This window comes from Vicia villosa, linkage group LG5, assembly GCF_029867415.1.
Source record: "Vicia villosa cultivar HV-30 ecotype Madison, WI linkage group LG5, Vvil1.0, whole genome shotgun sequence".
Taxonomy (NCBI): Eukaryota; Viridiplantae; Streptophyta; class Magnoliopsida; order Fabales; family Fabaceae; genus Vicia; species Vicia villosa.
In genome coordinates, this window is record NC_081184.1 from 158,511,417 (window position 1) to 158,523,718 (window position 12,302).

Here is a 12,302-nt window from a genome sequence, read left to right on the forward strand (position 1 = left end):
GGGGACATTTTTTAAATGTTACTGTCACTCTTTTTGCAACTCCGTATAATTGTTCCCTAAAATATTAATGGGGACAATTTTAAAACGTTCCCATGAAATTTTTTGACAACACATGATAAATGTACCCTTAGATATTTTTAGGAACAATTTTGAGGTGTTACAATATTTATGAAAAAAAATTATATTTTTTAAATGTTATATTAAAAAGTTCAATATTAATGATTTTTTAAAAATCTCCTAAATTTAAAAATTTGTTGTTTTAACTTTATTGATAAAAAATATATTTGTTACTAATTAGATTTATTAAAAGTTATTCAATTTAACAACAGTAAACCAATTTTTTTAAAAGAAAAAATTGCACTTGTTACATTTATAATTAATAATTAATTAAAATAAAAATTACATTCTATTACAAAAAAGAAAAACATAGTACATAGAAAAAGAAAAGAAAGAAAACACAATAGAGTACAATATCGAAACTAATCGTTAAAATCCTTTGGCGATACATTAACCCTAACCTACGGAGTCTCCTAACCCACCCAGACCTAGAAGCAAGCTTTCTTCTCTCGATTCTTCTCTCACGTCGCCGCACATCACGTCGCCGCACATCGAAACTAATTACATAGCTTTATCTTCTCTAGCCCAGCTCTGTCGCACAGTGTCTATCTCCTTCTCAAGTGTGTATGGCGTGCCTCTTTATTATCGTGACCTGTGAGTAAGTTCCTCTTCATTCTCCTCCGAAATTGGTGTATCATTCTCTTAATGCATTTAGGATCTAAGCAATTCTTGAACTGCTACTGAAAATGTTGTTACATTGTTGATAAAAGATTTGGTTGAAGTAGAGATTTGGTAGGCATGAATGCTTTTCTAACTTACAATCTTAAATTGTAGTTGTCTTGTAAAATTATCTATAGATTTGGATCCAATGGACCTGAAATCGAATCATACATCTCTCATTGCCGAAACTGCAACCGTAACAAGGACAAGGTCAAGGCTCCGTGCACCCCTGAGATTGTCTTCCTCTCCTACAAGTGGTTCGGATTTTCTCCACGGTCCCTCGCACACAGTTCTAAGGAAGAAGATAATAGCTCTTACTATTTTTGTTCTAATGGTTGGCTCGAAGGAATGAGATCATCTTCTCCCACTCACAGGAAAATATCTATGGATGTTGGCCATGGTGTTGCGTCTTCTGAAGTTGATGTTGCTTATTAACCTACTGGTATGCACCACATACTCCCCTCTATGTAATTTGTGGTTGAAGTTCCGTTTGTGCGGTTATTTGTTTCCTTTTTATAGTTTTCAGAGCTAGAGTTTCCATCCGCACTTACGTCTTTTGAGCAAATTACTAAATGTGCAAAAGACATTTTAATGGAGGTAACAACTTTTTAATTCTTGTTTCATTGGTGTTAGTTTCCACATATTCTTGTTAGGTTAGTTATAATTATATTTAAATATTGACAAATGAGTCCTTTTCCTTTAATAATCATGCTAGCCTGCACCTTTCGCTTATCCTATGTACCAACCATTCTCCATGGCCTTCAGGACCTAAGTGAGTATAAGAGCATATGCAAGATCTGTTGGGTCAACATCTATCAAGTCTATTATTCGATTTTGAGTGTAAGCGGTGTCTGTTGATGATAGTGTTGTCGATGGTGGCTATTGGTCCATGGTGGAAAGCCAAAATCGCGCCATACCTACCACTTTGTGACGCCGTTATGGCGAATTATGGCGAAAATGAATATATTATATATGTCCTAAAGAACATGTATAATATATGTCCTAAAGAACATGAATATAATGTCATAACTTAAATAAAATAATTTTGTCCAAATGCCCTTATAAATTCACCTTCAGTTTTAGTTTAAATGTGTAAAGTGATATTGTTATTCCGAATATATATTGTTGGTTTAGTCTTTTGTTCTATATATGGTCAAAATGTTAAGTTGGCAAACTTCATTTGTGTCAAGATTAATTGTGGTTGTTTTTTCATTAAGGATTTCTTTATATATGAATTGTACTTTTTCATTTTTGTAGACTCTGAAAGTGGAACTCATTTTGACAAAAAAGTCTATATATTCTTCATATATGTTTTTTTTTTTTACAGTTAATTGAATATGATTTTTATATACAATTTTAGAAGGAACAATTTATATATGAATTTTCAATAGCAAATTTAATTTTAGGTGTGCATCATGAGACTCATAATAATACTTAGGAATCATGCTAGCATTATATATTATAAAGTGGCAATGGCAATTAATTAAAGTTTAAAATGAATACTATTAGCAATGGGAAGTAGACAATGGAGAATGTTATGTTTGTCTGTTATAGCCAGTGACTGCTATTTTGTAATCTTTATGTTTAGTTACTTAGAAAAATGTGCTAACTACTATGTAATTTTAGTGTTTAGTTACTTAAGAAAATGGCAGCTACTTTGTAAAAATTGTCTGGGATGATTTGTTTTCATTTTTTTATGCAGTAAAGTATCAATGAAGATGTTGATCAGGACGAGCAAGTGAGCAATTTTAAGAGGATGATTGAAGTGATGTGGATGAAATAGGTGAAGAATTTCAAGAGGACGACATAGGTGATGGATGAACTTCAAGAGGACGACATAGATGATGAAAAGGGTAATGGAGTTGACGATGAGTTTGAAAATTTTAAATGAGTTGGATGTTTTTGTTTTAGGCTTGTGCGTAGTTTGAAAATTTTAAATGAGTTGGATGTTTTTGTTTTAGGCTTGTGCGTATTTATTAAATTTGAAGAAATTATGAATTTTGTTATTTTGCTAGTGATATACTTCTAAGTGTTAAACTTATAATATTAAATAATGTTACACATTTGATGTTTATAGTATGTATGTTTGGTGCAATTTTTACTTGCATTGTTTATTTTATAAAAAATATGGTAAATAATATTTCTAAGTAACTAATAGAAATATGGGTTAAATACGTTTTTAGTCCCTATAAATATACGACCCTGCATTTTTAGTCCCTATAAAATTTTCCTTTAATGAATGGTCCTTATAAAATTATTATGCACCTAGTTCCAGTCCCTACTGTCAAACCAATGTGTATTTTAGAATGATTATTTTGCAGACATGTTCATAATGTTTTAAAAAGTTCCTGAAAAAAAAAGAAACTCAAAATTTAATTTCTAAGTTGAGATTTTCGTTACTTTTATCATTATTTTTTTAAATTTGAAAAATTCATATTTAATTCTTCTCGTTTTAAAAAATTCTAAAACTTGGTAAATAAATATTTTACAGTATTCTAAACATATATAAAAAAAATTATTCAAAAATTTTAAAATTAAAGGGTAATTAAACAGTTTTTAAAATTTTAGAAAATAGTAGGGACTGAAATTGCATGCATAAAAATTTTAGAAGGACCATTCATTGAAGAAAAATTTTAGAGGGACTAAAAATGCAGGGTCGCATATTTATAGGGACTAAAAACGTATTTAACCCTAGAAATATTTATCAAGCATTCCCACTATTTCACTTTTTGGGAATAATTGTAAGATACAACAACATTTGAAAACTGTCCCCAGAGAGTGTTTTCACTCTATCACTTTTAAGGGACGTTTTTCAATCGTTGTAAACACCTTAAAAGTGTTGCCTAAGATACCACAGAAAAATGTCCCCTTTTCTTATAGTTTAAGGGACGTTTTAAGAAAGTGTGCCCAAAAAGTGATAAAAAACGTTCCCATAAATAATAGGCAACGCTCGCATAAAGGACGGCTAGAAAACGTCCCTTATTCTTTTAGGCAACATTTTTCTAATTTCTGACAACACTTTTCTGTTGTTGTCAAAAAGGAAAAATGTTGTAGTGAAAGTTACTAAGATCCTTTGGAGGCCTCCAAGCGTGGGGTGGGTGAAATTGAATACGGATGGTGCTTGTAAGTCTAATTCGGTGGATGGTTGTGGAGGGTTAATTAGAAACGAGGATGGTAACTGGTTAGGGGGCTTCTCAAAGTATTTAGGTTATTGCAACATCTTTCTGGAGGAGTTGCAGGACGTTTTTGAAGAACTTAAACTCACGCTGTCTCTTGGGTTCCGTAAGGTTGAAGTCAATGTTGATTCCACCTTCGTTGTGAAAGTAATAGATGGAGGAAGGCTTAAAGATATGGAGAGTTTGGCTATTATTGCTCAGATTAGAAAGAGTATGGAGAAGTTTGAAGTTGTTCAAGTGTTGCATTCGTACAAAGAAACAAATAAAAGTGTTGACGTGCTTGTTGGTATTAAGTGTAGTCTGAGCCCTGAGTTTGTTTGTTTTAGTGCAGCTCCTGACTGCATTATTAGACAATTATTAGAAGATTCTTGTGATGTCTCTAGTGTGAGGGTTGTGTCGGTGTAGTTTTAACTTTCTTGGACATTTGACCCTCTTCGTAACAAAAAAAAAAAAATTAACATATTTGTTCAAATTTTTAAGTGCTAATTTTTATGTATTTTATTGGTATATTTGTGAAGAAGATATTCATCGTTAACCAATTATAGTTTTGATGAAGACAAAAATTTATGAAGAGTATCAAAGAAGAAAGAGTTTAAAAAGTCACATGATAAATGTTTGCAAATTTTAATGCTTAAATTAAGATATTTGATCATGATTAAGATGAATGAATATAATGGTGCTCAAAGAGAAATATTAATGGATAAATGAACTATGATGAAGCTAATCAAACTAGGAGTCAAGCTATATGATCAAGTTTAAAATGCTCATCACAATTCATGTTATATCAACTTAGATGCTAAGAATATTTCATACATTTTCACCGCTAAAATTATAAACCATCATGCATCAAAATCGTTGAAGGGGATTGCCATGGAAAAGCTTTTTTTTCTTCTACTTTTAACACAATAGTAATCAGTTATCTTACTGCTGTAATAATCACACTTTTAAAACTGCTGTAATTATCTTATTTTAAAACACTATTTAAATTTGTTTTTTTTGAACGGAGATTGTAAGAAGTTACACCTTTTAGATAACCGACCACACATTGCATAAATGTGTCTTTTCATAAATGTGTCTTTTTAAGTCTTCATACAATTTTAACCTTGAAACTTTGTGCAAAAACCTAAAAGACGGTCGTTTAAAATGGATGGAGTATAATTTTTAATTCAACAATGAATGAATTTTGTAATATTTAAAAATTATTAAAAGTGTGATAGGTAAAGTTTAACTCATTTTTAAGGTTTATGCTAAATGACATTGTTATGTCATCAATTGTTTTTCTATTTTAAGCATATCAGCAACAGTTTCGTGACAATGTTTCATAGATTAAAAATACACATTTGTTCTCTCACGTTTCTTACATAATTGGATGGAAATGATAAATATAGAGTTGAAAAGACAAGTATAAACATTGGGATGAAAAAAAATAGAAAAACACGCAAGTGAAACAAACAAACTAGTGTAACTGAACAACAACAGTTTGTTGAATCGAAGTTTTGACCCTCAAACAAGTTTCGGTCTTAAACGAGAGTGCCCAGGAATCGCTACCCGATGCCATAGAAAGTGTGCATCACGCGCACCCGTGAATCACGTACGTTGTTTGAAACATGGGGTGAACTTAAATTTGAGGAAAAATAATAACTGAACTTATTTATAACCGTTTTTGAAACAAACTCAAGCATATTTAGAGAGTGAGTGAATATTCAACTCATAAAATAAAAGGACAGAAAAGGAGAGAGAAGATTGTTCAAAAATGAAATGCTGCAGACAAGGGAAAAGCATTTTTTGCAGTACAAAAGAGGAGCCTATTAACATTCACGCCAAACATTATGTAGATCCTGGTCAACAATGTTTGACCTAAATAAACGACAACTTTAGGACCATTTATGTAAATTAAGTACTCTTCCCAATAATTATTATTTTAATATTTTCCAAAATGTTTTAAAAGCTTGTGAATTCGGCTGTGTTGTTGCTCTTGTTCTTGTCTGGGGTCATAAATACCTTTTGTTGGGTTAACACATTCATTACTCATTAACCTCTTATATATATAACCCTTTGCTTCATTATTTTTTCCATTTCATTTATCTCTCAAACAAGAGAGAAAAATATGAGAACAAGAAGAGGGTCTTGTTATATTGAACCTGAAATAGTGACAAAGATGTGTTCTTTGGGGAAGAGAAAGAAGGACATGCATATTTCCAAGAAAACTATTTTTTGTGGAAAGAGACTAAAGAAGTGTTTGGAGAAAACTTCATCAGAATATGATTTTTTCGAGGCCTTGCCAGATGATATCGTTATTTCTATCTTCTGCAGGCTTAGTTCTACAGCCACTTCACCTTCCGATTTTGTAACCGTTTTATCAACGTACGGTTACTTCTCTTATTTCTACGCCTGTTTGGTTGTTTGTTTCGGAAAAATAGATTTTGATTAATTTGTTAATTTTTGTGGAACAGATGTAAAAGATTCAAAAGATTAGCACTTCATTCTCTTGTGTTGTCAAAAGCTTCTCCCAGAACTTTCTCCATTAGAGCCAAAAACTGGTGCGAATCTGCACAACAATTTCTTAAACAGTGTGCTGAGGCAGGGAATGTTGAAGCCTGTTATACTCTGGGCATGGTTAGTATTATAATTTGAATTTCTAAATTCTATAAAATGAAAACAGAATTTGAGATCCATGAAAAATTTTATTGAAATGAAACGGTTTTGATTGGTTTTCATTTTTTATTTGTTTGCAGATTCGGTTTTACTGTTTGCAAAACAGAGGGAGCGGTGCTTCGCTTATGGCGAAAGCTGCAATGAACTCTCACGCGCGTGCACTCTACTCGCTTGCAGTTATACAGTTCAACGGCAGCGGCGGTACCAAAAGTGATAAGGACCTCCGTGCCGGTGTTGCTCTCTGCGCCAGAGCCGCTTTCCTCGGCCATATCGACGCGCTTCGTGAGCTTGGACACTGTTTACAAGACGGTTACGGTGTGAAACAGAATATCTCCGAGGGGAGGCGCTTTCTTATTCAGGCTAACGCACGTGAACTCTCCGGCGTTTTGTCCACCGACGCCGGCGCGTGTCAGTTAGTTAACGCTAATCTTCAATCTCAACTCCGATACGTCGCGGTGTCTGGATGTCCGTTGTTGAGCGATTTTGGATGTAATGTTCCGGCGCCGGAGCCGCATCCGTCGAGTCGGTTTATGACGGAGTGGTTTGCCGTTCGCGGCGGATTGAATGGTTCGGGTTTGAGGCTCTGTTCGCATGTGAGTTGTGGGAAGCCGGAGACGCGAAAGCATGAGTTTCGAAGGTGTTCGGTTTGTGGTGCGGTGAATTATTGCTCGCGTGCGTGTCAGGCGCTTGATTGGAAGTTCCGTCATAAGGCGGAGTGTGCTCCTGTGGAGCGGTGGCTTGATGAGGATGGTGATGACGAGAAAGTTGACGACGACGATGAGGTAATGGTTATGAATGATAGTTAGACAATTTTTCTTAGAGGATGGTAACTGGAATGGTAATGGTGACTGAAGTTAAATAATACAACTTTAACGGAAATGAATCAATTTTGTTGAGGTGTTGAGAGTTGAGACTTTGTATACATCCAAGTTGTTTAAAGAATAAATCAAAAGAAGATTCAAACAACAAAAAGTCATCAACAAAGGTTTCTGCATTTTCTTTATTAGACCAGAAAAGATGGTCTGGAATGCATGGACCATTGCAAAGTAGCGGTGGCTATCCACAATTCAAGGGGCATTTTTCTGTGAGTAAAGATGCTGAATAGACATGTAAACAATGTTTTCTCATGGTTTTGAGAATTCACTGTAATCTGATTGTACTTTGAATAACCATCTAAGATTCAGTAAAGTGGTTAATACTCCAACCTTTCTTATTTTCTTTCAATGCCTTAACCAATTTTTGCTCTAATTGAGTGGATAAAGAATTGTTGATAATAAGTGGTTTATTGTTGTGTTCTTTTAAAAGGATATATTTCAAATGTAAGGGCAACACTCTCAACTTGGGTACATTACAGTAGGGGTGGCAAAACGGGCCGGGGCCCGCCGGGCCGCCCGCGCACCCGCCAAAATTTGGCGGGTTGGGTTGGGATTCTAGGCTCGCCGCTCGCTAAAGCCCGCCCCGCCAAAACCCGCCGCCCGCCATACCCGCCCCGCCAAAGCCCGCCGCTCGCCAAAACCCGCTCCTCCTCCAAAACTCACTATTTTTTTAGTTAATTCTCGTAATTGTAATTCTTGATGGTTTATTTTATACATTTATTTATAAATATATGTAATATTTTTTAGAGTAAATTTGTTAAAAAATTACTTTTATAAAAATTGTTTTAAAAAATAAGTGAAAAGTTTAATTAAAAGGTAAAAAAAAACATATTAATCTATTAAAAAAATATAAATAAAAATAGGCGGGTAAGCCCGCCGCCCGCCAACCCGCCATCTTGGCGGGGCGGGCATGATTTTGATGCCCATTTTACTTGGCGGGCATGCCCGCCCCGCTCATTTTTTGGCGGGCATAAGGCGGGGCGAGCGGCGGGCGGGGCGGGCGGCCCGTTTTGCCACCCCTACATTACAGCATTTGTTGGCTTTGGAAACATATAAAAGGTTGCCATAGCTATAAAAAATGTTGTCTAAACAAATAAGCAACTTCTTCCCGACCTAAGACCACATCTTTTAAACGTTGCCATTTCTAACGACAATTTATAAATGTCCTCTTAAAGAAATGAAAGAATGCGTTGCACCATTATCAATAATAAAGCACGTATCTCAGATTAGCTTATCCTTAGCAGTGGTCTCAGCACCAGACAATGCAAACACTTTTCCTTTCGTTTGCTCTTTCTTTGGCTTATCACATTTGGTACTAATGTGACCTTGCTCACCACAATTGTAACAAATCGCACTCGAACCAATTCTACACTTGTGTGCTTTGTGACCAATCTTGTTACACTTGAAACATGTCACCGAGTCCTTACCACAATCAACAGCATGATGACCTTCAACACCACATCTGAAACACTTAAGTGGAGTAGAAGTCCCTCCCCCACTCAGCTTCTTGCCAAAACCAGATTGTTTCCTCTTGTCATCATATGGTTTCTCACGAAATTGTCCTCCTTCTCGTTTCAACTTTAGAAATCTTACATCTTTCTTTCCACGCACATCTTCTGGAAAATAGTTTTCCAAAAATGCATCACGGAAAAGAGTCCAAGTAACTTCAATACCTTCCTCATCAAATCTCCGCACAGTATTACTCCACCAATTCTCAGCTCCTTCCGTCAGTATGTGAGTACCAAACCGTACCTTATGTACATCAGTACAATTCATGACTTGAAAGATCTTCTCAATTTCTCTCATCCATGCTTGTGCTTTGTTCGGTCCATACTCTCCTTCAAAGATCGGCGGATTGCACCTTAGTAAGTCTCCAAAAGCACGGAACTCATCCTTTCCTCCACTACCATCACTCTCGTGTTGCGCCTGTCCAATCGCACCAGCCCACCTCGTTATTGCCTCGACATTAATGTCGCCATTTCTTCCTGCAACCATCGTCCTAAGACATCCAACAACCAAAACAAACAAAACAGTATTGATCGTGTAAGATACACAAATCTAATATAACGGGAATAAGGACATTAACGACTTTGACCAACTGGTCGACCAGGCTCTGATACCACTAATGTAACACCCCTTTTATACCCCAAAATAAATAAGCATATAATCAGAGAATAAGCATGCATATAGTTGAAAAGGGCGTCACATCGACGTTTTCAAAAACTAAAAGCTTTTAAAAACCGACAGCATTTATCCACAATACACAACACACCTGGTCATTTCAGATAACACCTAACATTTAATCATAATTCATCTAGAATATGCATTCACAGCGGAAAATACTAAAATACTCATGTATTCCATTAAATGATTCATGTCCCATACCATGATCATGACTCAATAACACTCTCAATATAAAATAAACCATAATCAGAATATTTGGCTTAAAGCCTCTCAAACAACAAGTAGCCAAATAAACAGGTTCACAAGTTGTAACATAATACATAACCAAATAGAAACATGAGTTTAACACGCCTAGTCTACCCAGTGTTACATGACTAGAGCATTGACTCGCTACTTAATCAAACAACAAACTCAGAAGCTCCTCGGCTCAATCCTCGGACAAGCTACTACTCGTCGGAACCTGCATGATGTCACGATGAACATCATTCAAACAGAAGGGTGAGAATTCAAATTATTATAGAAACATAATAATGGGAAATGCAAAACACAACAAGAATACATTTCACAATTCATCACTCTTCTCAAAACATACATTCATACACCATATATCAATTATCACACAAAACAATCACATCGATACAAAAACAATCACATAGCACACAATGTGACTCGAATGTAATAAATGTGACTCAATGCATGTGGTACCATGTGAACCCAAAGTTTCACCGCTTTCCGATTCAATATCTAGAATCCAAGCCACGCTTCCGATCCGGACAAGACCAAAGCCACCATTGTGAACCCAAGTTTCACCGCTTTCGATTCTACCTCTAGAATCCAAGCCAACATGTGAACCCAAAGTTTCACCACCTCTATTTCCGATTGAGGATCAAGGTCAACCATGTGAACCCAAAGTTTCACTGCTTCTATTTCAAAGCCACCATGTATGCATGTGCAACAAGACTTACAATATATATATATATATATATATATATATATATATATATATATATATATATATATATATGCAATTAAGATTATCACACAATCTTAACATACCTCATACCACAATAATTCTCACAATTCGAATTATCCACCAAACGTTGCACAACATGCATATATCATCAACAAAGCATTCACATAGCATTATCTTTCTCAACAATTCTCCAAAAACAACATATACATATGCTAAATCTAAGCATCATGTATACATACAATTACCAAAACATATGCAATTAAGAATTATCCATATAATCTTAACATCCAAGCATATTACCAAAATTCAACTAATTGAATTATTCCACCATCGTACAAAACACATTTATCATACGACAATTACAACAATGCATAACAATTAGCATTCAACGTTTCCAAATATCACAATTATCACATGGTACGAAATACCAATACATGTTATCCACAATTAACATTAATCCATGACATACACAATCACATAATGATTAAGTCATCAAGTAATCATTCTCCACAATTGCATTTAAATAGCATACACTCACTTGCACACCTCATGAATATCATACCACATAACATATCAACAAATGTTATTCATAATTCATCGATTCATAACTCACATATACATAATTACATGTTATTCACACAACAACATCATAATTAATTCAATAAGTGCCAACCAATTCTATCCTATCACATAGATAATAACATTGGTTTTCTAATGCTTCAAAAGGCGCATAAAAAGAAGTTACGGATCAAAAGATATGACATGACACAGTTAATTCAACTTCTTAATAAAAGCATATTATTGTTAATTCATCACAATGCATCATCATTGGCTCATACAATTCGAATACATAGAACTAATTGCATGTAACATACAACATCATTCTCAATGCATACCGATCAAACACATACAAAAAATATAAGTTGTATTAAATTATTATCTAATGGTTTTCAATCCAATTTAATAATATAGGAATTTATTTTAGCTTTCCAACGGTCCAAACGGCGCATCAAACGGACACCCGAATCAAAAGTTATTGAATTTATAAGTTTTTCAAAATGCTGTCAAAACCAGAAAATTTGCTGTTACGGAAATACTGTCAAAAACCAGAAAACTGTTGTTGCGAAAATACTGTCTGCTGTTGCGAAAATACTGTTTGCTGTTGCGAAAATACTGCTGTCCAGCCCAAATTTTTCACCATAAAACCATGTTAATCCATCATTTTTCATGAAATAAATAGTTATACAACCTATATACATTATATAGCAACTATTAGGATTATAAAAACAAGAATCTAAGCTCCATTAATTTTCACCAAAATTCCAAGTCAACCATTTTCAAGTGAAACTTAAACATACATATATGCACTAAATCATGTTCTATACACATACACATTCATGGAATTCAATATAGAAACATCATAGCATATATAAATCATCAATTTCATGGATTGAAACATAGATTCATGTTAGGATTTTCAAGAATATAACAAATCCCCAAATCCTAACTTCATGATATCTAACCCATTCCAAATCATGCATTTTCTAACTCAATCATTATTACCTACTTATATCTACTTATAATAACTTGGATTCACACCCTTACCTTTTGATTTTAATCCACCCTTTTCAAGAATCTACAATCCTCTCTTATTTCTCTTCT

General features: G+C 34.5%; 1 protein-coding gene and 1 long non-coding RNA gene across 2 annotated transcripts; both read left to right on the plus strand.

The window, feature by feature from the left end:
* Nucleotides 1-474: 474 nt before the first annotated feature.
* LOC131607951 (uncharacterized) lies at nucleotides 475-2,737 on the plus strand. The gene is made up of 3 exons (XR_009285455.1): nucleotides 475-715; nucleotides 892-1,374; nucleotides 2,480-2,737. It is a non-coding gene; the product is annotated as an uncharacterized LOC131607951 (long non-coding RNA).
* Nucleotides 2,738-5,921: 3,184 nt separating this feature from the next.
* LOC131603483 (F-box protein At1g67340-like) lies at nucleotides 5,922-7,812 on the plus strand. The gene is made up of 3 exons (XM_058875798.1): nucleotides 5,922-6,317; nucleotides 6,407-6,569; nucleotides 6,689-7,812. The coding sequence occupies exons 1-3, from the start codon at nucleotides 6,061-6,063 to the stop codon at nucleotides 7,412-7,414; spliced, it is 1,146 nt and encodes a 381-aa protein (XP_058731781.1). The 5' UTR covers nucleotides 5,922-6,060; the 3' UTR covers nucleotides 7,415-7,812.
* The last annotated feature ends 4,490 nt before the right edge of the window (nucleotides 7,813-12,302 follow it).

What these genes read in the sequence shown, in the direction of transcription:
- LOC131603483 (XM_058875798.1), top strand. Translation starts at nt 6,061, where the DNA reads ATGAGAACAAGAAGAGGGTCTTGTTATATTGAACCTGAAATAGTGACA. An exon ending in TTTGTAACCGTTTTATCAAC is followed by an intron (nt 6,318 to 6,406) that starts GTACGGTTACTT and finishes TTTGTGGAACAG; the next exon opens with ATGTAAAAGATTCAAAAGAT. An exon ending in CCTGTTATACTCTGGGCATG is followed by an intron (nt 6,570 to 6,688) that starts GTTAGTATTATA and finishes ATTTGTTTGCAG; the next exon opens with ATTCGGTTTTACTGTTTGCA.